Raw genomic sequence first — 27,868 nt, 5'->3', positions numbered from 1 at the left:
TATTGTCCTTTTCCCACAACGTAAGGATAGTAAAATCTGCTCATTGGGGTCATTCCTGGAACACATAAACGAAATGAAGTGCGGAGATACGCATTTAACCAGAAACCACAACCCGGAATACAGCCTTTCTGAACCCCTCCGCCCTCCCTAAAAACCATATGATCCTCAAATATTCTCTGCCCCTTTCCCCTCCCCCCCCCCCCTCCCAATGGACAATAACTGATCCTTGAGCTCACCGAAACACAAGTAAGATGCATGGAAATTGATTTTGATTTACAAAAGACATTTCACCTCCCGTGTTCAGCCATTTCCTGTCTTTCAGAAGCATAAGGCGAGTCTTCAATAAGAAATATTTTCTTAACTAAAATACACGAAAGCTTTTATTGAAAAAAGAAAAAACGCGAAGGTTTAGGGCTCTTGAAGAACAAGGAAATGAATACATATGAATTATAGAACGTATGGTAATAAAATTTCCATACATTTTTCAGGGGAAGTTTGACAACTTCCAAATGGTTTTGTCCAAAAGAGCCCACAACCGGGCCTGTCCGGGAGTCGAACCCGGGACCTCTCGCACCCAAAGCGAGAATCATGCCACTAGACCAACAGGCCGGAGATGTCAAATGTGGTTTAGGAAGGGTATTTTATTAATTGCTGTTATTAGAGCGGGTGGATTAACACCTGCGTCATGAACAGACTAGTTTTACTGGTATTTTTATTACAGTCGCACTTCGGAACATTGTTCAAGTCTAAATGACAACATCTTTAACTTAAACGCGTATCTTTAGCCGGTTTACAAGGAGTGTACATTAGGACTGCAAAACAAGTTCTTTATCGGACGAAATAATCAACAAATCTAGTGAATTCCACTGAGACGATCAGTGGAATACACTAATTGTCACTCAAGACTTGTGAGAGCTTCATCCTACACAGGAGTCAGAGCTCGAGGAGAGCCTCGGACAGAAGGCTCTAAGATCTAAAGAAAGTACCAGAACTCTAAAATCATAATCAAATTCTAAGATCTAAGGTCGGCCACCTGAGATTGTCAGGAGGTATTATCGCAGCGAACAGCCTCTCACAAGTTTACCTAGCGCCTGGTAGGGTAGTTGCATTTGAAAGAGGAGCTGTGCGAGCCAACCTCAACGTCAGGCAGAAACCCGCAAATAAGTCACCACTGCTTTACCACCAATCTTACAAATGAAAAAAGCTTCTCCAAAGGACAGTTAGTGTGCGTACATCCATACTGAAGGACAAATGATGAAGACAGACAAGAAATGAAGCCCAGCCTTCAAATGCAAATGCAAATGCAAACTGGGGTATTTCTTTTGTCTTTTTCTGCTAAATGGTAAAGATGTGACTGCAGTTGATTTCCAACACGTGAGCATGAGAGCGTTACGGCCAGTAACTATGTAACGGAACGGTTAATATTTTTTACCGGTAAATGAGCCATATAAAACATGCAACAAGAAAAGAAAAGGGTCGGCCGAGGTGTAAAATTTCGTCCCCGGGTGGGCTTGAACCACCAACCTTTCGGTTAACAGCCGAACGCGCTAACCGATTGCGCCACGGAGACAACTAATTAAAAGCGTATAGGGGTATATTGTCTTTGGTAGATCTTAGATGTCTAGAGTCTTCAGAAAAAAGATGAATGTAGCAATTCTATATATTTACTAATTTCTAGTATAAATCGATAGCAAGAGAAGGGAGGTCGTTTATCATAAAAGTTTCATCTAATCCCAGTTCCATCGCGGCTCTCCTGTAGTTCACCCTGGGATAGGCTGTTAGTAGTAATAAGGTGTTAGACCATTTTCCACAGTTTCGTATTTTGTACACTTAATAAGTCACTCATTTGTTTAGGTGTATCATACCTTGAAGTTTACAGACAGTTGTAATCTACATTCCTCAATTTTGTCGCCCCTTTACCATAAAGTAATGATCCCTGGACTGTGCTTTGGGTTTAAGAACTGTATGAAGCTCTTTATCATCCAGCAACGACAAGCACTAGTTCCCTCTAACGTTTTGAAGGTAGCTTTTAGCAAGTATGTCCTAACAGAATTAAGACACTTTAATTTCATTGCCTCGGCTATATCAGCCTCGCATTCCTCGGTTTCTTTGTCAAACGTGTTTCCTGACTCGGAACTGGTTAGCTCAAATAACCACCACAAACCGCATAATATCAAGTCAAGCTTTAATAATTATTCGATCTAAAAGAAATATATTCATAATTCGCAATCAGAACAAACGCAAATCAAGTCTTAATCTCGTGGCTAATTTCAAAAACTTCGATATAAACCTACTTCTATGGCGGGTGGTTACAACAGTCTCAGTTCACAGGTTAGCAGATTCTCCAGGTAAGCGGATTTAGAAAAGAAGAAATGATAATAAAATAACTTCTCTCTCACTTGGATTCCGCCGAAAAACTGACTTGAAACATAGTAATCTAACGCTTTTACATCAATCTGTAGAATTAAGGTCAATCACGATTCTTGTCATTAAGTAAATCTATCAACAAGAGGCAACGCCTATTTGATAAACGAAACAAAACGCACAAAAAATTTAAAATCCTTAACTGTTTTGCCAGCTTCATCTCAAAAATTAACCCTTTTTTAACAACAGTTGCTCCGTCTCTGTCCGACAATCACTCATTGCTGTGCAAACTTTTTCAAGCGAGGCGCCGTGGCTCAGGTGGTTAGAGCGCCTGTCTAGTAAACAGGAGGTCATGGGTTCAAATCCCATCGGTGCCTGTGGTTATTTTTTGTTTGTTTCAAGAATAAAATTGTTTCTGGCATGGATCAAGCCTGCGACCTTCGGCGTATCAGGCTGACTTGTAACCACTTTACTTCGAAAACCAAACGCACACATTCCATTCAAACATTTGAAGCTATTTTAATATGGCCTGTTCAGTATCATTATCAGATTTAACCGTAACTCAATTCGAAAAAGCCCAGTAGGAGAAAGAGTTAATGACTTCTTATCAAAGATATCAAGTCGGTGAAGTTAATATGACGCGAAAGAAATTTTCGTGTCGACAGTATTACGTAAGCTTTTGTATTTCCCCTGGTGTAGCTCACTGTTTGTTGATATCGCTTTCTTGTGTTCATTGGAAAAAAGAAAACGAGTCGATTTCGGAATTGAAGAAAACTAATTTCAAAACTTTTAGCCTGCAGAGGAAAGTTGATGTTGGGAAAATATGGTTAAACACAAAAAGGGTACACGTCTCCTCGGCGGGGAATCGAACCCCGGTCTCCCGCGTGACAGGCGGGGATACTCACCACTATACTACCGAGGATGTCACGTGTGTAAACATAATATATCGTTAAGAGGTGGATTTATTAATATTTCATACATCTTTGATCCTTTCTGTGACAGGCGGGGATACTCACCACTATACTGCCGAGGATGTCACGTGTGTATAAATAATATATCGTTAAGAGGTGGATTTATTAATATTTCATACATCTTTGATCCTTTCTGTTGCCAGGACTAACCTGACTAAAGAGGGTGCCTGTAGGAATTAAAATCAATTTAAGATTTCTTTTTAGCCTGCGCACTGATTTCCTTAACTCTGTCTCGGTCCAAGTTTGTTCTCTGGAATCGGATAATTCTCTCATTTTTACATACACCAAACACGCAGAAGATCACAGGTTCATCTTCTAAGTTTTGTCCTCTTCATGTAGGAGGCAATTTACGCCTAAGAGTGTATTGTTACTCGAAGTTCGCTTAGGGTGGGTAATACTTACACTTATAATGAGTATAACAAAAGACCTGGCCATTTTGATCATTGCTCAGTAGTCTGCCCGCTGACGTAACAGACCTCGGCTAACAATTATGCTACTCTCAGACCAGCGTAGAACAGAGCACACAGCGGTCAAACATCTGTACATGGACAACGTAACAATTAACAATTATGCTACTCAGTAGTCTGTCCAGTGACGTAACAGACCTCGGCTAACAATTATGCTACTCTCAGACCAGCGTAGAACAGAGCACAGAGCGGTCAAACATCTGTGCATGGACAACGTACCCTTGTCGCGTGCTTTGGGCTGTCACAACCAAGTTGTCCAACAGGAAATATGAGCAACCACGAAAGTCAATAAGTCACGATGTTTCAAAAGCATAGAACTTATTTTTAAATAAAAAGTGCAAAACAAAATATACGACAACATGAATTATATTTTATATTAAAGTTCACACGGCAACCAGGTGGACAATCAGACAAGGTTTGATGCTCTTCTGGTTTGCAGATTTAATGAATGTAAGCGAAGAAGTTACAATTCATAGACCCAACGTTTCGACACTCCTGTCTGGTGCCTTCATCAGGGGTGATCTAAACGCTGCAACAAGAGGTATTTTAATTTTCTTTTAGCTTCCTGACGCATATTTACACCTTGTCAGAAAAAAGGCCGCTAATTAGTGATCATATAAAAAGGACCTCTTGTTGCAGCGTTTTGATCACCTATAGACAATAACTGATCCTTGAGCTCACCGAAAAACAAGCAAGATGCATGGAAATTGATTTTGATTTACAAAAGACATTTCACCTCCCGTGTTCAGCCATTTCCTGTCTTTCAGAAGCATAAGGCGAGTCTTCAATAAGAAATATTTTCATAACTAAAATACACGAAAGCTTTCATTGAAAAAAGAAAAAACGCGAAGGTTTAGGGCTCTTGAAGAACAAGGAAATGAATACATATGAATTACACAACGTATGGTAATACAATTTCCATACATTTTTCAGGGAAAGTTTGACAACTTCCAAATGGTTTTGACCAAAAGAGCCCACAGCCGGGCCTGTCCGGGAGTCGAACCCGGGACCTCTCGCACCCTAAGCGAGAATCATGCCACTAGACCAACAGGCCGGTCTTAAGAACCTGTGTAGAAAAGGGTATTTTTATTATTGATCTACTAAAAACGGGTGTATTGATACCTGCGTGCCATAACTTTGTCATGAATAGACTAGTGTTCTAATTAAGCACTTGTTTAACTTGGGGGCGTATCCTCAGTACAGGCATACGAGAAGTGTACACTAAGACTCCAAAACAAGCTGTCACTGAGTCTAACAAAAAGTTAAAGAAGATCAGACAATCATGAAATCACCACGATGGCCATTCGATACAAGAACTTCACCTCATAGTTGGGCCAGAGTTAGAATTTAGCTTCGGTTTGAAGACTTTTTTAAGAGTATATTTAAGAGCCCTAAAGAGTCTTTGTGAGTTTCTTTTAAGAGTTTGATTTCTTAAAAGAAGAGAATTAGCCACTGTTATCAAAAGTCACCAAACCATGATGGAGTATGGTCATATCTTAACGGTTCTCGTTGCATCATTTCATTTTTGTTTCTACAACCTGACCTGAACAATAGTATGACTACTGCCTCACCATATTCATGGAGGCAAATTTGTGGAAAGTGAATACTTCTCTAATGAATAAACAGGAGGGAAGAACAAACATCTAAATTGTGTTACATTTTTTGTTGAGGTGAAAGTAAAGCATTTATTATGACTCTCTTGCTTCAAAGTGTTTCGAAAAATATGTTTCTGGCAGGGCTCGAACCTGCGACCTTCCGCGTGTGAGGCGGACGTGATAACCGCTACACTACAGAATCCCGTTATTAAATAAATAAATGTTATGCTAAACAATTGAATCTATTTTAATATGGCCTGTAGAGTATCGTTATCAGATTTAACGCAACTAAATTCGGAAAAAAAGTGAAAATAACCGCCCTTCAGAAATCTTTTAGATTTGCCTGCGTTAAAATCAAGGGATGTTATTAGCAACCGAGAAACTGAATTAGGGTAATGTTCCAAGTTTGGTACTCTTAACAGAAAAAAAAACAGAAGTAATGGGAGCTCTCCTTGAAAAAACAAAATTCAGTGGTACGTTAAGGGCTTGCGAGGAACCAGAAATGGAAAGCAAAATGAGATCTATCTTTTATGGTATTGCCGTCGTCATAAATTTATCTAAGGAAAGTTTGACTCGCCAGTCTGTTAAAGGTTTTCCAAAAGGAGTAGCTATTGGGCCTGTCCGGGAGTCGAACCCGGGACCTCTCGCACCCAAAGCGAGAATCATGCCACTAGACCAACAGGCCGGAGATGTCAAATGTGGTTTAGGGAGGGTATTTTATTCATTGCTGTTATTAGAGCGGGTGGATTAACACCTGCGTCATGAACAGACTAGTTTTACTGGTATTTTTATCACAGTCGCACTTCGGAACATTGTTCAAGTCTAAATGACAACATCTTTAACTTAAACGCGTATCCTTAGCCGGTTTCCAAGGGGTGAACATTAAGACTGCAAAACAAGTTCTTTATCGGACGAAAGAATCAACAAATCCAGAGACGATCAGTGGAATACACTAACTGTCACTCAAGACTTGTGAGAGCTTCATCTTACAGAGGAGTCAGAGCTCGAAGAGAGCCTCGGACGAAAGGCTCTAAAGAAAGTACCAGAACTCTAAAATCATTATCAAATTCAAAGATCTAAGGTCGGCCACCTGAGATTGTCAGGAGGTATCATCGCAGCGAACGGCATCTCAAAAGTTTACCTAGCGCCTGGTAGGGTAGTTGCATTTGAAAGAGGAGCTGTGCGAGCCAACCTCAACGTCAGGCAGAAACCCGCAAATAAGTCACCACTGCTTTACCACCCATCTTACAAATGAAAAAAGCTTCTCCAAAGGACAGTTAGTGTGCGTACATCCCACACTGAAGGACAAATGATGAAGACAGACAAGAAATGAAGCCTAGCCTTCAAATTATGCAAACTGGGGTATTTCAGGCTACTTTTGTCTTTTTCAGCTAAGTGGTAAAGATGCGACTGCAGTTGATTTCCAACACGTGAGCATGAGAGCGTTACGGCCAGTAACTATATAACAGAACGGTTAATATTTTTTACCGAGAAATGAGCCGTATAAAACATGCAACAAAGAAACAACCTTTCGGTTAACAGCCGAACGCGCTAACCGATTGCGCCACGGAGACAACTGATTGCGTTGATCTCTTTGCTGGATCTAGATCTTTAGAGTCTTCAGAAAAAAGATGAATGTAGCAATTCCATATTTCTCAATTCCTAGTATAAATCGATAGCAAGAGAAGGGAGGTCGTTCATCATAAAAGTTTCATGTAGTAAACGACATTCCTCAATTTTGTCGCCCCCCGAACTGTGCTTTGGGTTTAAGAACTGTATGAAGCTCTTTATCATCCAGCAACGACAAGCACTAGTTCCCTCTAACGTTTTGAAGGTAGCTTTTAGCAAGTATGTCCTAACAGAATTAAGACACTTTTATCTCATTGCCTTGCTATGTCAGGCTCGCATTCCTCGGTTTCTTTGTCAAACGTGTTTCCTTACTCGGGACTGGTCAGCTCAAATAACCACCACAAACCGCATAATATCAAGTCAAGCTTTAATAATTATTCGATCTAAAAGAAATATATTCATAATTCGCAATCAGAACAAACGCATATCAAGTCTTAATCTCGTGGCTAATTTCAAAAACTTCAATATAAACCTACTTCTGTGGCGGGTTGTTACAACAGTCTCAGTTCACCGGTTAGCAGATTCTCTAGGTAAGCGGATTTAGAGACAGAAAAAATGATAATAAAATAACTTCTTTCTCACTTGGATTCCGCTTAAAAACTGACTTTAAACATAGTAATCTAACGCTTTTAAATCAAGCTGTAGAATTAATGTCAATCACGATTCTCGTCATTGAAATCTATCAACAAGAGGCAACGCCTATTTGATAAACGAAACAAAACGCACAAAAATTAAAATCCTTAACTGTTTGGCCAGCTTCATCTCAAAAATTAACCCTTCTTTAACAACAGCTGCTCCGTCTCTGTCCGACAATCACTCATTGATGTGCAAACCTTGGCGCCGTAGCTCAGGTGGTTAGAGCGCCTGTCTAGTAAACAGGAGGTCATGGGTTCAAATCCCATCGGTGCCTGTGATTTTTTTTTTGCTTGTTTGTTTCAAGAAAAAAATTGTTTCTGGCGTGGATCGAACCCGCGACCTTCCACGTATCAGGCTGACGTGTAACCACTTTACTTCGAAAACCAAGCGCACACATTCCATTCAAACTTTTGAAGCTATTTAAATATGGCCTGTTCAGTATCGTTATCAGATTTAACTGTAAATCAATTGCGTAAGCTTTTGTAATTCCCCTGGTATAGCTCACCGTTTGTTGATATCGCTTCCTTATGTTCATAAAAAAAGACGAGTTGATTTCGGAATTGAAGAAGACTAATTTCAAAACTTTTAGCCTGCAAGGAAAAGTTGAAATTCGGAAAACATGGTTAAACACAAAAAGGATATGCCTCTCCCCACACGTGCATTGAGTAAATAATATATATTTAAGAGGTGGATTTATTAATATTTCATACATCTTTGATCCTTTCTGTTGCCAAGACTTACCTGACTAAAGAGGATGCCCTCTGTGGGAATTAAATCAATTTAAGATTTCTTTTTAGCCTGCGCTCTGATTTCCTTAATTCTGTCTTAGTCCAAGTTTGTTGTCTGGAATCGGATAATTCCCTCATTATTACATACACCAAATACGCGGAAGATCACAGGTTCATCTCCTAATTTTTGTCCTCTTTATGTAGTTGGCAATTCACGCCTAAGAGTGTATTGTTACTCGAAATTCGCTTAGGGTGAGTAATACTTACACTTATAATGAATATAACAAAAGACGTGGCCATTTTGATCATCGCTCAGTTGTCTGTCCGCTGACCAGTGACGTAACAGACCTAGGCTCACAATTATGCCACACTCAGATCAGAGCAGAACAGAGCACATAGCGGTCAAACATCTGTGCATGGACAACGTACTCTTGTCGTGTGCTTTGGGCTGTCACAACCATGTTGTCCAACAGGAAATATGAGCAACCACGAAAGCCAATAAGTCACGATGTTTCAAAAGCGTAGAACTTTTTTTTAGATAACAAAAGTGCAAAACAAATATACGACGACAAGAATTATATTTGTTAATCTGATGATAGATATCCTACGTTGAAGCAAAGCGTAAGAAAAAATGAGCCACGCATTGCGACATAATAAGTCTTTATAAAAGGAGAACAAAAGGTGTTCACTATGTTTCTGGCAGGGCTCGAACCTGCGACCTTCCGCGTGTTAGGCGGATGTGATAACCACTACACTACAGAAACCTCACAGAGCACTGTTTGTCTTTAGCCCCTGCAAGGTATCGACTAAATATCGACATGTTTGGTGTCAAAACAACAGCTTGCGTAAAAACTGGACTCCGCCGCTGCATTTTAACTTGTTGTGCTTTTCCCACAACATTAGGATAGTAAAATCTGTTTATTGGGGTCATTCCTGGAACACAAATACGAAACAAAGTGCGGAGATATTTATTTAACCAAAAACTATATCTTGGAATCCGGCCTTTTTGGAATCCGCATCCTTCCGCGGAGGAATCCGGAAACTAATAGCTAATATCTGGAATCAGCTACATGGAATCAGAATCCAAGACTGACACGAGTTTACCAGCATGGGGCGAAGCATCCGTACTCACAGCTTTGCTGGTCATGCCACATGGTCGTGTTAGGTACTCGCACGCTAAACTCGCGAGGTGAGATACCATTGCTTGTATAAACGTTGATAATCTTACATGAAGTAAGATGGTTATTTCTCGAAAAACAACCTGGCGATCAGCTGAAATGACATTTGAATCAATAGCGGTTAGTCAAATCCTCTCGGCTTCCAGCTCAGCGACCAAAAAGTGACTTCCGTTTCCACTACCGACACTTTACAAGTAGTCACGTGATGCTTAGTTTCAGCCCTTATTTCTTGCTCTATTATTCTTGGCACCACTTATTTCGTTCGGAAATGTAAGCTTGCCGAGCACTGTCGCGTCTAATAGCTGACGGGATTCCAGAAGAGGCGTACCGCGAGCACATTTGTTGATGGCCAATAAAAAAGATCGAGTCGCGTTGTAATTGTAGCTAGCAATGCAATGGAATACGACTCCTCTATTCCCTCTGCTCTGGCTCCTCCAGCTTGCAGAGTTATTTTATGTTTGATATGAAGGTGGTGAGGCACCAACCCTTGCCTTTGTGTCATCGGCCTCAGGCATTGGCTTCCGCAGATAAGATAACTTAGATCTAGCGCGGCTATGTCAATTCATGATATCATGCAAAAACACAAAAAAGAAATGGTTATGTATCTATTTGTCATCATGGCGAGCATGGAGACAAGGTTCAAATTCACAAACAGCCGATCGACACTGAGGCTGATAATAGCCAGATTCTTTCTTGGGAGCCAACTGGCGTTCAACGCACGGCATATGAAGTTAAATGGCAGGTTTATAATTGCACGGAGCCAGGTCCACGACTGCAAGATTGGCGATGAGAATATTCTGCATTGTTCGTAAAGATTTCAATCAAACAGTGAGGGTGACAAAAAAACAAACAAAACAAAAACAGAAAAACCTCATACCTTTTTCCTGTAAGCTTGAAATGTGACGGAAAATCAACCGAAAGTGTATTTTACCGAGATTGGTAAAAGACAAACACACTTACAATACCATTTTCTTCTTATCATAAACACAAGAATGTTTTCTAATAATGCGTCTCTGAAAAGACTGCTTTGTGAAACACAAAAATTTATTAAATTTATAAAGTTGTCATTTTGGTTCTTCCTGGCTATTTGAAAATAAAACGAGGATATTAGTCATTTTTTCCATTTGGACATAGAAAAGTACATAAATTACGGTAAAGTCATACAAGATTTTTATTTACTGGCGAGCCAGATTTTATTGTGCAAACTGCAATAAAACATCTTACACTTGTTATTAAAATTTAAGGCGCAGAAAACATTCAGTCATCACGTTTACAGCTCTTTCATTAAAACGTCAAATCTGACCGAAGAGATTAATTTAATGCGATTTACTAGGCTTCTTAAAAAGGTAGACACAGCCGTATTTTTTTTTTATTTTTAGAAGAAAAATCTGATACGTTTTTTGATACAACGGAGTTTTAAACCAAACTGCTGTTTTGTTCCTTTATTATACAATTATTTCATTTTAAATTTTATTCATCCGCGGTCGATTCGTCAGCAATGCTAAATATATCGACATATATATACACATTTTATAAGGCATTGATACGATATAAAATAAAAAGCTCTTACTAAACAAAAAGCTTCTTTCCACGAATGCCGTTCTTAAAAAACTCTTCTGATGAGCCGTTTAAGCTGCTCAAGGGACTCTACTTGTCTAAGGTCGCTAAAAAGACTGTTCCAAAGTTTAGCACTACTGTAGCTAAAGCTTTTTGTCGTTCCACGCGTCCTAAATTTCTGGTTTTATAGTCTATCCCATCCACCTCTGGAATAGGAAGGTCAGATAATGATATCAATCCCTAAAGGCCTTTTTTTTTAGACTAATTTGTGCGTCTCATCGTTAAGTTCCCTCTTCGCTAAACTCATTCACGTTTTGGACTTCACGATTGAATCATTGCTAATTTTTCACCATTATTTTAAGCGCCCGAATTACTTTTCAGGCTACTAAAAGGATAAAGGCACTATTGCATTTCTTCGCTTGCTTTTATCTGCTTGTCTTGATGACCTTCTTTTAGTTTGGATGCCACGGCCATGTTTTTCTTCAGTATTATTCCCAGTTTCATTACTCACTTGACACGTGACATGAATGTCTGGCTTCTCTCTGTAATCACTTGATCCGAAAGGGTCTTTTACGAACTGCTTTAAAGCCAAGCGGCAGCGACTTAATCGCGTATAGTAGATGATCGGGTTCACTGTGTTGGAGAGCGCGTAACTGTAACGGGCTACATAGGAAAGCCAGTGATCAGTCGTAACATTGTTTTCAATGAGATTAACTATTGGAAACACGCCAATAGGAATAAAGCAGATCAAGAACACAGCCATTGTTATGACGATCGTTTTGGTTGCTTTCAAATCCCTTATCAGTTGAGCTTCAGCTTGTTGAGCAGGAGGGTTCGTTTCTTTCCTCTGCAAAAAATAAGAGATTGTATGTACCACAGAACTAATTTCTCGGAACAAGGTGCTTTTTGAGATATTCAGGGCAGAGTTACGTAATTTATATTCAATTTGTAACATACAAGAGCCGGGCATCCATTCAGAAATAACAAATCTTCTTCGGGATTACTTAGCGGTCTTTTGCTCCTGATAAAACGCTCTGTAGCAGTGATCGCCGATACGTCACAATTTCCGTGTTTTTACTTCAAGTAATCCGTATTCAACTCTCTATGAGCGTCACTGTATAGTCAACTACTCTTAAACTACGTCTAACTCATCTGATATATAGAGAATAATACATGGGAGGGCTTAGATATGGAATTTCTCCTCGATATCACATTATCACACACATTATCGCAGCCCACTGAATCTGGAGCAAATTGAACGATTCTTTCAGTGCGTGGCCATAGCGTGATACGTTCACGCGAGCTGCGTCTGTACTCTTAACGACAACGGCAAATTGGTCTATCAGATTAATATTGCGACATTACTGCCAATTGTGGTAAAAATCCTAAACGAAAGTTGAATTATTACAATTACATATTTTCAGGTGACCATGTTTGAAAGATTCTACCAAAACTCGGGAGAGTGTTCACTATGAAAGAAAACTCCCAGCTTCTATCTGGGCCTAACTAAATTTATGTTAATTTTGACAAGATCCTTCCCATACCTTTTTACTCTCCCTCTTTATTACACGAGCTGTCAGAAAACATACAACTGCATCACAGATAATGAAGAAAAATGTGCTCGAAGCCAAGAGATATCTTGCTTTCCTAAAGATCTCTACTCTGTATTCAGTAATATGGGCATCGCCAAGGTCGATATGGAGTAGAGGCAACGCTAACAAGATCACCATCGAGATACAGATCAACCAGATGAGAAACACACAGACCAGGGCTTTTGTCTTTGTCTTCCAAGCGAGATATCTGAAACCAAAAGAAATGGCTAGGTACATATTTGTCATCATAGCGAGCCTGGAGACAAGGTTCAACATCAAAAAGAGTCGATTGACACTACTGTTAATGATTGCGAGAGTCCACCCTCTAAACCAACTGGCCTTCCATACGATGCCAACCACGAAGAGGGTCGAGTTTGTAATTACACTGAGTATATCCACGAGTGCGTGATTAGCGATGAGAATATTCGGTATTGTTCGTAGCGATTTAAACCGAGCAATGACTGCTAGAACCAAGCCATTGACCAGTATAGAGACGAACACAATAAGGCTGACCGACGCAGTAATAAGAACATTGGTTAAAAATGAATGTGCTGTGACCATTTTGACTGCGGAGTTGTAACCGAAGTAGAATTTATGATGCCATATGGTAAGAAGATCTGATGAACAATGCACAACGAACATGTGCAGTTGTCCAAAAAAACTATATTTCCTGTTACAATAATTAAAAAAGAGAGAAAATGGACAGGAACTGCTCCTGTAATTAGCTGGTCTCTCCTAACACGTTTTTTTTTTAATCAAAGCCTAACGTAAAACACTGAATCTTATTCAGCCATATATTTAATTCATATCTAAGACTTATCCTCATTAAAATTTAATTCGCAAGATTGTAGGCTCTCTTACCGATAGTCAACTAAAAAAACTGAAACACAAAACAAAAAAAAACGACTACTGGTCTTCGCTAATTGTTGTGAGGGTCTACCCATGACAAAGCTTGCTCAAAGAGGACAAATGTCTCTTTGGTAAATAATCATATGGATTATTTTTAAAAAACTTTATTCAAGCTACAGATGGCAAGTCTTTTGTCGAAACCAACTCAAAATGGCCGACTTAAGATGTTGTCTACTAATTTTGATAATTTATTCTCAACAAAGTTTGCGTAAAGATGACAAATGCCTCTAACGTAATGATGAATCATCCGAGAAGTAGCTTTATTCGAAGCCCAGATATCAATAATTAATGCTCGGATTTGTACTTGAAATTTGAAAAATGAACGTTTTCAAGTTCTACACTTTCGAATCACCATTAAGGCGCGGACAGTATTCCATATATAACGTCTCTACAGTTTTAGAAACGAGAACCACAAAACATTTTTTAATTGCATTGCGCAATGAACATATTCTCATGTTAATAGCAAAATGCGCCTTCCGTCAACAACATGAGAACGTGTAATACAACTCATTGATTTAAGGAAGACCTCAATCCGTTTTGTGCTGGACAAGTAAGTTACTGACAAGAAACCAACTTGGTTTTGTTTCAATCTGGCAATCAAAACCGGATGAAAATAATTGGTCCATTTCGACATCCAAAGTAAATAAATCAAGGACTGTAAAAACATATCAAGAAACTCTGATTCCAGCAAACGGGATGTTGATTGGGGTAATGTAACTAACAATGGCCCAAAATTTACTAAATAAACGACGAAAATCATTCCCACTCGATAAATGACATAATTTATTTTTCAAGGAGAAATGCGGAACGGAGGCGAAACCGTAGGTTGTGATGTACAGTTGAGCAAATGCACAATTCTCAGACCTCATTTAATGTTTCATCCCAACAAAGAAAGCGAATCAAGTTATAGGAGGCTCTTTTAATATGTTCTAGGATAAAAGTAGCATTCATGAAGACTTCCTACATTTAAACTTGTCATTATTTTTCAACTAATATAAGCTTAGCAAGGTCACAACGATCTCCTAAAAATCCTCATCAGGCTAGGCCATATCTTTTTTAAAGAAACCAAAATGCCTGTTTGTCCACCAAGTCTTAGACTTATCCGTTATTTTCTTGACAAATTCACTCAGATGTTGACTTTCTAAAGAAGACATATTATACACCAAACATCACTTCCCTCTTATTTCGAACCACAATACTACGAAACGCATGCTTTGTTTATCACAAACATTGTCGTGAGAGACATCATCACACTTGGACAAGTTTCTACAAACACTGTTTACATATTTGTACACACATTAAGAAAATAAATATTTTATCGGTTGATGTTTGGTTTTAATGCTGATTTTCAAATCGATTCTGAGAGTTGAATCTTGTGACTGATCTTTCCGATGAAAATGATTGTAAATTTCGCCATAAAATATCCAAGTAAATGCATATTCACTGTTATTAAATTCATCATTTTCGACGATTTAGACTACCACAATCCTAAAGGCCGTGTAATATTTCAAGTTATTGATTGCCTTCAATCCGTTACCCGCTGACATCAATGTCCATATTCTCCATACTAATTACTGTACATTTCCCAAGATGCTGACAAAGAAAATTTGTTTAAAAATAAAGAACTTCTTTAGTTGAGGATCATTTCCTTTATTCTCATTACCTTAATGTTTGATTCAAGGGTGATATGGTAAGGAGAAATTAGGTGCTAGTCACTCTTAGGGTTTAAGGGTTAAGCTCATTAGCATCGTTACAAAAGGTGAAGCTACAGTCCTATCAAAATAAAGTGAGGGCAACATTTCTCAGTACTGAAAAAGACTGCTAATCCTACATGAAAATTTAAAAAAGACTTTACACTTGTAATTTACCAAAGATGTCTAGGGCCAAAACTCTATAGGTGTTGCTTGGGAACTGAAGCCCCAAAGGGTCCGACGTTCTAGGAAATCCGTAACATGTCAAGTTTCAGATCGGTGGTGCTCACAACACAAGAAGACAAATTGCCTATACCCATACCTTACTTAAATAGCTACTTGAGCCAAGCTTTTTGAAAACTCAGTGCTTCCTAATGCAAAATTTGGTTTTAAAAAAACTTAATAGCGGAGCTTGCAACGTGCGCAGCGAAGTACTATGCTCATGAAAGAATGACAGTGACCCATCACAAAGGGTTGATACGCCTAAAAATACAAGTAATAGTGCAACGCCAGCAATGTATGCATCAATCATTGGTGCCCTCTATTTGGAAATAACCTAGCCACTGAAACCATTATCCGATTATCTGTTTAATTTTCGTATTTCGTTACACAAAAGATTTGTGTGTAACCATGGTCAGAGGTATGGGAATTCTGTTACTACTGATTTCCGTCGTGATCATCAAGCCCGAATGCAACTGTTGAGGCTGTTGTTTTAAAAATTTCCATAAGGTATCTCAAGGATTTACTTGGTTCACACTGGCAATGTATTAACGATGATCAAGATTAAAGCGGTTTTCTGGAAGGAAAATATACCGCGATTGATAATGCTCCTCGAACGATGAAGACGCCATTAAGATTGCTAAAAGCCGTTAAAAAATGTTACAAAACTTAGGACATTCATTGATAAGGATACGTTCAATAAATATACGTAATTGTGATCGCGTCTTCATACGTAACCTTTACCTTCCCACTTCGACATCAAATTAGTCACAGACAAAACCAAATCAATATGATTGATTATTTTCAAATTTTTTTGAATATGGCAACCGTAATCGGTGTTTCCATAAAAAAAAGCCTGAGGAATCAAAATGTTATGTCGCTGGTAAACAAGTTTAAGCTTAGTCCTCAAAGGCTGGGTTCAATGACAGATGGTAAAATATCAGGAACATTCTTTATCTTGAAGTCTAAAAGCATCTGACCAAGAGCTTTTCCCTGAAAAAACAAAACATAACTCGTCATCTCATCACAACCCAGGATTAATTCCAAGCGAGTACTTCTGCATGAATCTTAGCAATTGATCTTTAACTTAAATTGGATATGAGCTCATAGATACAGTTCAACCTTAGTTCAATGATAACAGATGATATGGTATTTTTCAAAATGCAAACCAGGGTTTCGAGATATACAAAGTAAAATTACAGAGATACACTGACACAAGAGACGTTCGAAGGACACAGCTGAGCTTCAGGGAACAATAAGTAATAGATGCCGAGGTTTTATGGCCACAAGACTTTACTTTACTTGCTGCAAATACGTGTTGCGCGTCCGAACCCTCACCTGTGGGTCGCTGCGTAATGATGTCACCCCGCCGCCTCCTAAAGCATTTTCTAAGACAAAGTTAAATGCGTTGATCCCTGGAAGTTCATATCTACAATAAGAAAATGCAAGTTTACTTAACTTTGCAATTTTTAAGGATGGCATTAGACGAATAATGCAATCTGCACACAGATTTCAGACAGACTCATATCAAACTTAACTTAATCAACAATGATTAACCGTATGGAAACAAGTTTTCACACTAAGTAATCTACCTACATCAGCTCTCGTTTCCCTAACTTTAATTAACGAGTTAGAGCACTGTGCAAAACCAAAGCATTGCTGCGATTGTTCTTGCAGTATCAGCATAAGGTCAATTGAAATGATGCGTGATATCTCAAATGCAATCAATACGACAATAAACTGTTGCGGCACCTTAAAATGAGCCTAGCTTTTAAACACCAGAAAAAATCTTCGAGATGTTTCATGATTGATATAAGGGAACTACACTGGATCTCCCAACACCGGCTCCTCGATTTGTTCTGGTAAAAGCCTCACCAGTTGTGAGCCAACTGGATTTTTGAAGCGCCGAATTTTACTCTAATTTAATGTAACAGTCGTTCTTAAATACGTATTTGCGACTCCAGCAATTGGTCGGCACTTCTTCGGGAAAAGTTCTGTGTCCATCTATCCATGGTTGTACTCTAAGTGCAAACTTGTCGTCACAGAGGCCAGTGGTATCTTGCAGATAACCATTTTTCAAAGTCGTCTTAGTTAAACAATATTTTTTGTTATTGGAATTTGTTCAATCTAGTTTAGTGGGACAGCCGGCGCCAAATATCAGGTGCCCTTCTCTTGGTTGAATGTAGAAATAAAACCTGTTTTTGGATTTCATCGTTACCAATGTGCAAAAATAAAACAAGTTTTGCTAAATCCTTTTCTACCAATTTTCCCCCTTATGCCACGCTAACCTTTTAACTTTACAGTGTCCTTCTTCTGGTGGAGAAGGAAATAAGTGACTAAAATATTTCGCGACACTTTCCTCGGTCAGTGCCGCTCGTATGAAGGGAACGTAGGAAGGATGGCGAGCAATTACACCTGAAAAAGATTCACAAGGTTACAAAATCAGAAAGCTTTCCGCGGTATTTATATTTCCAATTCCATTTTCTATTTGTTGGGCGATGCATGTTTGAAAGAGTTGCAAGCTCCACGACCTCTTACATGAGACTAAAGAGTAGGATAAGTCTGAAGTACAGTTAGATGAAACGCTCAATGTAGAGGAAGAATCAGACGAGTTGGCGCAATAGGGATATACACTTTACCTATATTGACGTTGTTGCCTTTATCACCACTCCTCGTCAGTGCTAAAGAGCTAAGTGGAAATGTACAACGGCCCTTTGGCATTCCTTAAGGGGATGAACACAAAAACAGTGTTAATGGTGCACCAACTTCATTTGAGCTAAATAACTGCATAGTTTACATTTCGATAGCTGGCAAATAGTAACTCCATCTTTCGTCCAGCCACATCATCTTTGCCGAAAACTGAACCCAGTAAATATTTGTACACAGAAATTCAATCCACCTGTTACTGCATCGTAAGCAACAAAAATCGATATTTCTCGAGTCTTCCAATTCCATCGGTTTACTTTTCACTGGATCGTATTGCTCTGTGCTTTTCATTACGCCCTCAACTCTGTCGTAAGTGATAACCAGCCTTTAGATTCAAGCAATTTCTCAAACTTACGAATTTTTGGTACCGCATCATGTGTGCGTGTCTCACTGTCAGGTGCTGCTGGTTGTTCATCTGGTACTGAAGGAGAAACTGTTTCCACATGTTCACCATTCATAAAAATATCAACCTGAGACAAAACAAAACAAAACAAAATATAATTTGAAAAATTTGCCTTGTTCTTAAGTGTAATACCATGACATATTTTGCGCGTTACGATGCCCTTCTAGGATAAAATGGCGTAATTGTGGAATGATAATGTGAGTTAAAACTGGTTACTACTTTCCCACCTTGACGTTGTCTTTGGGATACAAGAAAGAATACAGTCTCAGCAATGGAGAGCTAAACAAGAAGAGAAGAAACGTTTCATGAACAGGTCGAAGACAAAACAAAATAATTGTGGTCACACATTTTACTAAAGAAAACAGAAATTCAAATCTTACACTCTCGGTCTTCCTCCAACGATGGCAGTTAATCCAGGGGCTGCAAAAGAAATAAGCTGCGATGTGATTTTCATCACGTCATCATCTTTTACCTTTCAGGATCGGAGTAGGGATGGATACCAGCAAACTATCCAGGAAACCAGAAGAAAGGTCAGTGGGGGTAGGAGGGGGTAGGGGAGGGAAAATATCCTCGTGATTTCTTGAAATATTGTCCATTGAGAGGTAGTAACACGTTTAGTTTCTTCGTGCCACTGAAATCAGTATAAGCAACGGTTGGATGGGCGCCGATGACTTCGAGCGAGCTGGCTTTTTGTTTCACAAAGATACGCCTAACTGCCATAACGTTGCTACAGAAAAATGCAAGGAGCAAAAGTGACAGAGGAAAAAGCTAATTAGGAATTAATTAGCTTAAAAATTACTTTCTTAGGTTTATATCAGTTTTAGAACAAATCCTTAAAGGCGCGAACATCTTATTTTCTAATTTTGGGGTAATTTTTACTTATAAGTGCAGTAGCTACCATGAATATTAAAAATTTAGCGCAACTATGGTTTTTGCCTTCTTCTTCATTTGCTTTTTGATTCTGTGGCGACGTTATGACCCTTGAAATTAGTACACTGAGCCTTGGAATTGGCGTTGCAATGTTGACAGTGAAGATACTCAAACTCACCCATACTGGTTCCAGCGGAAGCAATTTCCATTGCAAACAATTCCAATGCTTTCTTCTGCTGATGATGAACTGCCAGCCATAATACTGCTTCCCTGGGATTCTTCAATATACAAAAAGAAACAGTGTGAAATGTCAATTAATTTAAAATTGTGCTTCAGGTTTGCGGTTCTTTTTAGCAGTTTTATCGAAATTGAAGTTTCTGTGAGCAGAAAACTTGTGCAAGGACGAGAAACCTCCATAATATAAGCTGTTTGCTCGGATAAAGGTGCATATATAGCCAGAGAGATAATACATTCATGTGAGTCTTAAAAACCTCCGATCACCATATCCACACTTATTTTCCAACACTCACTTTCCAGACCAGCCCAAACTCGTTAATTCCACACCTACAAATCTGCAGTAGATCCTGAAATTTCTGTTAGATTCACATAGTGCCTCAAGTCTTTCGAAAACTGTCTCTTACGCCATTTTAATTACTTACTGCTGTCATGATCCCTGGAAAGGCATGTTTTCCATATGTCTCCTCGGAGCCCAAAACCTGACACAGAATTGTGTACGGCGTTAATAAAGATATTGTTCAGATATACCTTTCACCCCAAAGATCTCATCATTAATTCAACTTAATGACTGCCATACAATTCTTTTGATTTTAGTTCTGAGAATTTGTGATCGGATCAATTAATAATCCCCTAATTGATATTTTTCTTTATTCTTATCACTTGTCTGCTTGATATTGTATGGATATTGTGAGGAGAAATTCTGTCTTGGTCACTCATGGGAGTTAAAGGGATATATTGACTGCAAACAGAATTTAACGGACAGCAACATGTGGTATCGATATCACAGCAGCACTTTCAGAACTGTTACCTGAATATGAGTTCGTGTGTAGTCATCCAGCTTTAAATTTTCAAACATTCTTCTTGTCCTATAAAAATTTTGCCAATTTAAAGTCATTAGAAGCTGATAATTCCCAAAAGAGGCAGGAGAGTCATAAAGCGCTTGTGTCGTAAACCAAAACCAAAAAAAATTACAATGGCCGATCAAAAGAAAGGAAAATACCCTGAAGAGCCAGTAACAACTCAAAACAAAAAAGGGTAATTCGCCTAAAGCGCGGGAAAACGCGGGAAAGCGCGGGAAAACACGGGTGTCCAAGATTGGTGTTAGTTTTGCATTTCATTGGTCGAGAGAATGGTAGAAGTTTTGTGGACCAATCACAGAACGAATCAAGAAGCTAGAGTTGCTCTCGGCTACGCCTCGAGCAACTCTTACGCATCTTTCGTGCTCTCCAAACTTCCCGCGTGCTTCATATCTCGATGAACGCACGCTTACGTATGAACCAATTGTTAAATATACACTGTAAGGACATTACAACTGGAAAAAGATAAAGCTTTTGCATCGTGTATACTTTTCTAAGGCAAAGTATATTCGTGTATAAGTCAAAAGGCGATAGTTTGCACACGAAACAAGTGACTCGAACAACCATGCAATCGGACGCCATCTCAGCTCAGTAGGGGTCAAAATATCCTTACCTTTTCAAGAGGGCTTCGCCCGTTTTCTTAGCTTTAAGTGAAGCAAACGGCCCTCCAACAGGACAAACAGCTGTGGCACGAAATCCATCTGCGTACGTTGCACAAACCTGTTACCAAACACAAATTATGATATCTGTCCGTGAAAAAATTCAAATAGCCCCCAATAGAGAAAAGACACCAAAACTATCCACTATCAAAGGGAACATGATGAGTGGCAAATCGGAATAAGTATCACAATGGGTTTCAAAAATGGTGACTTGTGACTTTACGCGCAGTATTTAAAATAATTTGATTATTTCAACTGAGTTCATATTAAATAAATGTAACTTGACCACCATAAAGAGTTTCTAAATCTTTCCGGCGGCCAATTTACATTTATTTATCAACAGAGATGATAAAACCCAATTAAAGTATCGCTAAAAAGTAGATCGACAGTCTTGACACGAAACTCGATCCTCGTAATAACAGAGAATTGAGGCTCGAGAATCAAGGTTTAAGGATCAAGAATCAAGACCTGAAGATCAAGAATCAAGGGTTAAAGATCGAGGCACTCGCAGAACTTTTCAAGGATCACATCTGTAGTTTTGAGGAAACAATTTAATTCTCACACGCATAAAAATAACAATGGGCAAAGCACTTACAACTCTGCTTCTCCTTTCCCAGACCCCCACCGACCCAGCACCACACGTTCTTTAGGAACTCACTCCTACTATTTCACTAAATAAATTTTACCTTGTACGCATCTGAGGCTGGTTTGCCAACTGCACCCTGAACAAGAACTGCTCCACCATCATAACCTAATCCAGAAGGAGTGTTCAATTATTTCAACTCCTGAGTAGCTCTTCTTATCAACATTTCAGATCTAATTATCAGAGACAACTTATTGCTTCACCAGAAAGGAAGCATATCGCTTAATATTTACAATTAAATGTGACAAGTTATGATATACTTGGCAAAATAAAGATGTCTAAGAGGTACCATACACAGAGGGATTTATTGGAAAGCATGTGGAAAGACAAATTGGACGTAAAATATTTTCAAGACAATGAATTCCATAAATGAACCAATTTAAAAGTTACATTGCACACTTGAAATGGGACAACATTTCTGACTGCGATAAAGAATTCTACAGAGTAACCAAATGGGTGTGTCAGGTATACACCAAATATCAAAAACAAGTGTATAAATGAATTAGAAAGGAATATTTATATTGTAGGCCTACAGCACTCACCAATGAGTCCTTGAAGCCTGACTTGCGTAAAGTCGCAAGTCACATCTGGGAGAACATATTGAGCTGGGTCTCCAAGCTCGTAAACCAACTGGAAGGAAAAAAAAAAGAGAAATGTTTCCTGCTTAATCCTTTATAACACCTTAGCAACAAATAATAATAACAACAATAAAGATGACAAAAAAATAAACTTCCTCAAACCTGTTCAGCTACAGTAGATGGAGACACCAGCCCTCCAGTGTTGGGAGGTTTAGAAAGAATAAACTTTCCATCTGCAGCACACTCAGCTATGGGATAACCGATATTGTCCCTAAAGAGATAAAACCCACTTTGATTGGTACGTAGAATGCAAGTAACAGATATAGACAAAAGTTCAGACAACAATAAGTTATTCAAAATATAAAGTTACCACAACCCCCAAAATTACCAAAATATTAAAAAACTCAATTTTGCAAAATTCACCATAAAATTTAAATTCAAGATTGAGATACCCACCAATTATGTACAGTCTGCCAGTCAGTGAAGATTCCTCCAGTGCACTGGGCCCCACACTCAACTAAATGACCCACCAAACTAAAAATCATTAAATTATTAGTTAGTATATATGTGGATAAATATATAATAATATAATCACAGATATCAACTATTTACAGGGCAGGAGGCCTGTATGGGTAAAAACTGAGCCTGAGGTCATGAGTATGGCCCAGGGCCAAAGGCTGAAGACTAACTTTGATGGTTTTGGTTTTTCTCCACTTCACCGTCAATGGCACAGAAAAAATTCTGAATCATAGACAGCATTGTGAAAGGTTGGACCAGCTATGAACATGCAATTGGCTAATCAGGTTTGACAATTTAAGATTCTGGCCCCCTGAATGCTTCAAAAAAAAAATGTGTTATCATTATCCAAAACTTAACACCTTGAGAATTCAAAGCTTCACATATTTTAAAGATGTTTTGCTAAACACAGTTTAAATGTTTTCTTCATACAGTTTAGAAGCTGCAATGATTGTTGCCTTCAAAAAATTTATCAAATTGAAAATACAATTTGGTAATACTTGAGGTTTGACTAAACATGTTCAGCAGGTGTGAATTCTGTTTTGGTTGAAAGTATATTAAATCTCATGTAAAATTCACTATCCATAACTAGATCATATATAATCCATAATGTAATTTGCCATACATTATTTTAATCTAACCTTCCAGATGCAAGTAAATCATAATCATTTGGCTTCCATCCAAACTACAAGAGATGATGTCATGTTACATTTTATTTTAAATAACATTGTCAACACAATAACAAGCACGTATTTTTGTAATCTAGCAGGGAGAACTAGTTAGGCAAAATTCATGGAGCTATGGCAAAAATTTTGGATTAATGCAGGTTAAAACATGAAATTTACATTTTTAACTGATTTTAGCAGAACATTTTTTTTTTAATGCACAGGATAAGCTGTCAATATAGAAGGGGTTTACCTCATACATAAGAGGGCCAAGAACCAATGCACTGTCAACACATCTTCCAGTAAGAACTACATCTGCACCAAGTTCCAAGGCCCTTACAATGGGAAGGGCTCTAATAATTAAACAAAAATAAAAATTAATGAAAGTAGCTTTTTCAACAAAAACAAAAATCAATGTCCTACAAATATCACCTACTTAAACATAATAAAAATATTATTGAAAATAATAACAATTTGGCAAGGGGGCTCCATTAGTTACTTAACCCTTTCACTCCCATGGATCTGAATGTTAATTCTCCCCTCTAGCTGCTACACATTTCCTTGTAAAATAGCTGCAAGAATTTGGTGTTAGATCAAGATAAAAACTTTAACCTGATACGTTTGTGTATTCTTATTACCTGCTTGTTGGATAATGTATGGTTATTAGAGGGAGAAGTCACACTTTAATCACTTCTAAGAGTTAAAGGGTCAACCATTTGACCCCTAGTGGTGACTTGAAACTAATTTCTCCTTACAATATCACCCCTGAATTCAACATTAAGGTCAAAAAAAAAATAAAGGGAATGATCACCAATTAGTAGATGCTCTTGATTTCAAAAAAAAATTCTTCCTGTCAACATTTTATTTTTTTAAGAGAACAGTATGGAGAATATGCATGCTGGTGTTAGGGTGTAAAGGGTTAATTTTTCAATGGGCATCACAGGAACCTTGCACAAGAAGTCAAGTGTATCAGGTGTCAGGGTTCATTTGTCTCAATTCTTGAGCTTGAAATGACACTCATAATAGTGGAAGGGGCCTGTAAGAGTATCTTACCAAATGAGTACCCACTGTTTCTTACCCTATATATGCATTCATGCTGACAACACTGTCTGGGAAGTCTTGACCACTTGTCATCTCTTTAATGCCAGCCTGCTTTATTTGTTCAATGTCCCCCATAAGATCATCTCCAGTGACAACGGCAACTTTTAAGTCAGTTTGAGCTTCTTCTGCCACAGCAATCAAAGCTTTGGCGCACTCATGTGGATTGACTCCTCCTGCATTACTGACCACACGAATACCTGAATGTTGAATAAGAAATCTGGATTGAAGAGAAATGCTTCAAGAAATGGAGAACTTTGTTCAAGGCTTCATTTGAGAAAAAGTCAGTCATTACCACTCTAGTGAACATAGAATTGTCCTGAACAAAGCTTCTATCTCCTCCTCATTTTAAGGGAATGGCTATGTTATTAACTAAGTTCATTCTAACTTACAACTAATTTCTTGATTAAATGATGAACTGAACCTTACACAAGGCTTCATTTGAGATAAAGTCATTCATTACCTCTTTAGATAACATCAACAAAGCACAATGTTTCTCATTGTTTGTTTTAGTAAATCAAGTTCATTCTAACTTATACTTAATTTCTTGATTGTATTGTAAGCTGAATCTTTCACATATTTTGATGGTTTTGTATTTATGATCTGTTGGAGGACAGAGGCATAGATGATGTCACCACTAAGAACATTATGCTTTTCTATCATATAAAACAATTAGATTCTATACTGCCATGGGTCTGTACAGTGATAGATCATAGACTACATCATCAGTGATATACCCAGGTGACATACTCAGCTGCGCCACGTGTGCCACTTTTTCGTTCTTTCCTCATTTGGACATCATCTGTGATCTATTACTGAACAGATGTACCGCACCATAGAATGTATTTGTTGAATAGAGTATTCAGTTACTGAGCTATAAGAAGCATTTGATTCAGTACCTTCAACTTAAGTCTGATTATTGTTTGACAATAGTGGTACCCAGTCACCCCCTACCTTTTTTCTTTATGGGTTTGATGAGTACTTTCATAACAGACTGTATGAAGTCAGGTGCATACCCCATAGTCTGAAAAAGTCGAATAATCACTCCTACTGTTTATTATTTACTACAGTTAAATAAAGTAACAAACAAAACCTGTGTATCCACACGAATTACGGTCAGCGTTAGTGTAATTAACTTTGTATTTGTTTGTATTATTCTAGTATTTGTGCTTTAAGTGAAAATAAAAAAAATGTTAAAAAAAAAAAAAAAAAAAACTCGCCGACGTCTCTACTCGATTTTATACGTCGGCGAGTTGGCGTCGGCAAGTTGGTCCGTCGGCGAGTTGACTGGTTACCATCCACACACATTCTTCAGAGAATTAAGGGGGTAAGTTTCTAAGGAAACTGTGGTGTTGCATCAGTGGGAGATTTAGGATGATTTAGTATTATCAACTGAGTTGATAGGATAAACTGGCCATCGTAAAGAGTTTCAAAGCTGGCCTTTTAAGCGTTAGCCCTTCGTCATTTCAGATACTGAAATTGATCCCAAGAAACCAACAGCAACTCGCCCCATTATTCACAGAGATTATAAACAAATGACATTATCACATAATATATATTGTAAAATTATAATTTGAGCTTATATTAATCTAATGTACTTTTTCCTTGCTTAAATGCTATTTCCTCTTGTTCTAGGGCATGTATGTGAATGATAATTTAAGTAATGATAACACAAAGAATATTACAATTAAAATCAAGGATAAAAATTAAATTAAACAGTAACATATACAGTGTGCTTACAGGAGATTTTCTTTTAGCTGCTGTCAGAAGTGACATTGTGATTTCCGACAAGTAATCAGACACAAGATAATCTATATTGCCCTCGGAAACAAGCTGTGGTGCTACAATGAAAATGAAAAAGTAGGTAGAATTAATAGGATGCTATGCAAATTACATATCTAAATAAGACTTTGATTATGGCCTTTCCTTGAGGTGGCTTTTTCCCCAATGTTTCTGAATCAAATCATAATTACCTGTAGAAGTCAATGATCTCTGGCAGTACCAGAGCTATATTTTAGGTACAAGCCTAGGACCACAGGCAAGAGCTGGGCATCACTAACCATTGCAATCTGATTGCTAATTCTCCCCTCTAGCTGCATCACATTTATTTGTAGATTATTTACAAGAATTTGATGTTAGATCAAGATGACAGCTTCTTCCTGATGAGTTAGAGTATTCTCATTACCTTTTAGCTGGATAATATTGGTATATTATAAAGAGAAGTTACATTTTAATCACTTATGAGAGTTAGTAAGGTAATGACACAATTCTGAGTGCAATTTGGTGTTTCTGAGCACAAGTAAATTTTCCAAACACAACAAAATTGCGAGAGCAATTTGCAGTCTTTGACCAATTTACAAATTTCATATAACACCAAATTGCAAGAGAAATCATGTTATTACTTGTTAATAATGTGCATGAAAAAACATTGAAGAAAGTCAAGACAGACAAAATTTTGAAAATGTCTGTGCACTGTTTGTACTTTGCATTCTTGTTACAACTTTGCAATTGTGTTACATGGGAATGCACTCATTTTCAGCCAATCTGATGCGCATTTTTTTTTATGTACATTATCAACTATACCCAAATTGATATTTTTCTTTATTCTCATCACTTATCTGGTTGATATTGTATTGATATTGTAAGGAGAAATTCTGTCTTGGTCACTCACGAGAGTTCAAGGGTTAAAGGATCAATTTATAGCCAATGTCGCAAATTGCTTTATTGTTATGCGGTATGCAGTTTTCTTTACCTGCCAACATTGAATCTCCCCAGAATCCAGAGGCACAGCCTATACGAACTGTCTTTCCCTGCAAAGGGTTCGACATAAACCTTTTCTGTTGCCATCTTGAAGAACGTACCACAGCCAGATTACATCTCTCCCACGATAGCGCACCATAAAGATTCGTTATATTGCCACTACCTCTCAAGGACCGAGCTAGAGCAGCCATGTTCAAGTGTACTTTATAAATATTATTTGATAAAAATGAACAGAACTACATAATCGTGAGAAAAATGAAACGATCTAAAGAAAATCAAGAAGCCCTGCTCGCGATCGACAGGAAGGCCGACATTTTGAAGGCTTGGCTGCTTTGCAAAC

General features: G+C 38.2%; 2 protein-coding genes and 9 non-coding genes across 11 annotated transcripts; 2 read left to right on the top strand and 9 right to left on the bottom strand.

Moving 5' to 3' along the window:
- Positions 1-537: 537 nt before the first annotated feature.
- Trnap-ugg (transfer RNA proline (anticodon UGG)) lies at positions 538-609 on the bottom strand. The gene has a single exon. It is a non-coding gene; the product is annotated as a tRNA-Pro (tRNA).
- An 887-nt stretch (positions 610-1,496) lies between these two features.
- Positions 1,497-1,570, bottom strand: Trnan-guu (transfer RNA asparagine (anticodon GUU)). Its single transcript has one exon. It is a non-coding gene; the product is annotated as a tRNA-Asn (tRNA).
- A 1,097-nt stretch (positions 1,571-2,667) lies between these two features.
- On the top strand, positions 2,668-2,741 carry Trnat-agu (transfer RNA threonine (anticodon AGU)). Its single transcript has one exon. It is a non-coding gene; the product is annotated as a tRNA-Thr (tRNA).
- Positions 2,742-3,214: 473 nt separating this feature from the next.
- Trnad-guc (transfer RNA aspartic acid (anticodon GUC)) lies at positions 3,215-3,286 on the bottom strand. The gene has a single exon. It is a non-coding gene; the product is annotated as a tRNA-Asp (tRNA).
- A 1,498-nt stretch (positions 3,287-4,784) lies between these two features.
- On the bottom strand, positions 4,785-4,856 carry Trnap-agg (transfer RNA proline (anticodon AGG)). Its single transcript has one exon. It is a non-coding gene; the product is annotated as a tRNA-Pro (tRNA).
- A 670-nt stretch (positions 4,857-5,526) lies between these two features.
- On the bottom strand, positions 5,527-5,599 carry Trnav-cac (transfer RNA valine (anticodon CAC)). Its single transcript has one exon. It is a non-coding gene; the product is annotated as a tRNA-Val (tRNA).
- Positions 5,600-6,010: 411 nt separating this feature from the next.
- Positions 6,011-6,082, bottom strand: Trnap-ugg (transfer RNA proline (anticodon UGG)). The gene has a single exon. It is a non-coding gene; the product is annotated as a tRNA-Pro (tRNA).
- A 1,780-nt stretch (positions 6,083-7,862) lies between these two features.
- Positions 7,863-7,936, top strand: Trnat-agu (transfer RNA threonine (anticodon AGU)). Its single transcript has one exon. It is a non-coding gene; the product is annotated as a tRNA-Thr (tRNA).
- A 1,145-nt stretch (positions 7,937-9,081) lies between these two features.
- On the bottom strand, positions 9,082-9,154 carry Trnav-aac (transfer RNA valine (anticodon AAC)). The gene has a single exon. It is a non-coding gene; the product is annotated as a tRNA-Val (tRNA).
- Positions 9,155-11,510: 2,356 nt separating this feature from the next.
- On the bottom strand, positions 11,511-13,278 carry LOC136278252 (beta-2 adrenergic receptor-like). Its single transcript, XM_066161762.1, has 2 exons — positions 12,670-13,278; positions 11,511-11,972 (listed from the first exon to the last, which is right to left on the bottom strand). The coding sequence occupies exons 1-2, from the start codon at positions 13,276-13,278 to the stop codon at positions 11,511-11,513; spliced, it is 1,071 nt and encodes a 356-aa protein (XP_066017859.1).
- Positions 13,279-14,380: 1,102 nt separating this feature from the next.
- On the bottom strand, positions 14,381-27,842 carry LOC131787430 (uncharacterized). The gene is made up of 21 exons (XM_059104541.2): positions 27,521-27,842; positions 26,509-26,609; positions 25,723-25,792; positions 24,749-24,968; positions 23,924-24,023; positions 23,647-23,690; positions 22,946-23,023; positions 22,652-22,760; positions 22,454-22,541; positions 21,955-22,019; positions 21,223-21,329; positions 20,561-20,618; positions 20,175-20,231; positions 19,694-19,793; positions 19,026-19,065; positions 18,873-18,924; positions 18,598-18,712; positions 18,176-18,259; positions 17,825-17,951; positions 16,875-16,965; positions 14,381-16,529 (listed from the first exon to the last, which is right to left on the bottom strand). The coding sequence occupies exons 1-21, from the start codon at positions 27,717-27,719 to the stop codon at positions 16,443-16,445; spliced, it is 1,992 nt and encodes a 663-aa protein (XP_058960524.2). The 5' UTR covers positions 27,720-27,842; the 3' UTR covers positions 14,381-16,442.
- Positions 27,843-27,868: the final 26 nt, after the last annotated feature.

This window comes from Pocillopora verrucosa, chromosome 14 (genome assembly GCF_036669915.1).
Source record: "Pocillopora verrucosa isolate sample1 chromosome 14, ASM3666991v2, whole genome shotgun sequence".
Taxonomy (NCBI): Eukaryota; Metazoa; Cnidaria; class Anthozoa; order Scleractinia; family Pocilloporidae; genus Pocillopora; species Pocillopora verrucosa.
Note: the sequence above shows the minus strand (reverse complement) of the source record. Positions and strands in the feature narration are given on the sequence as shown.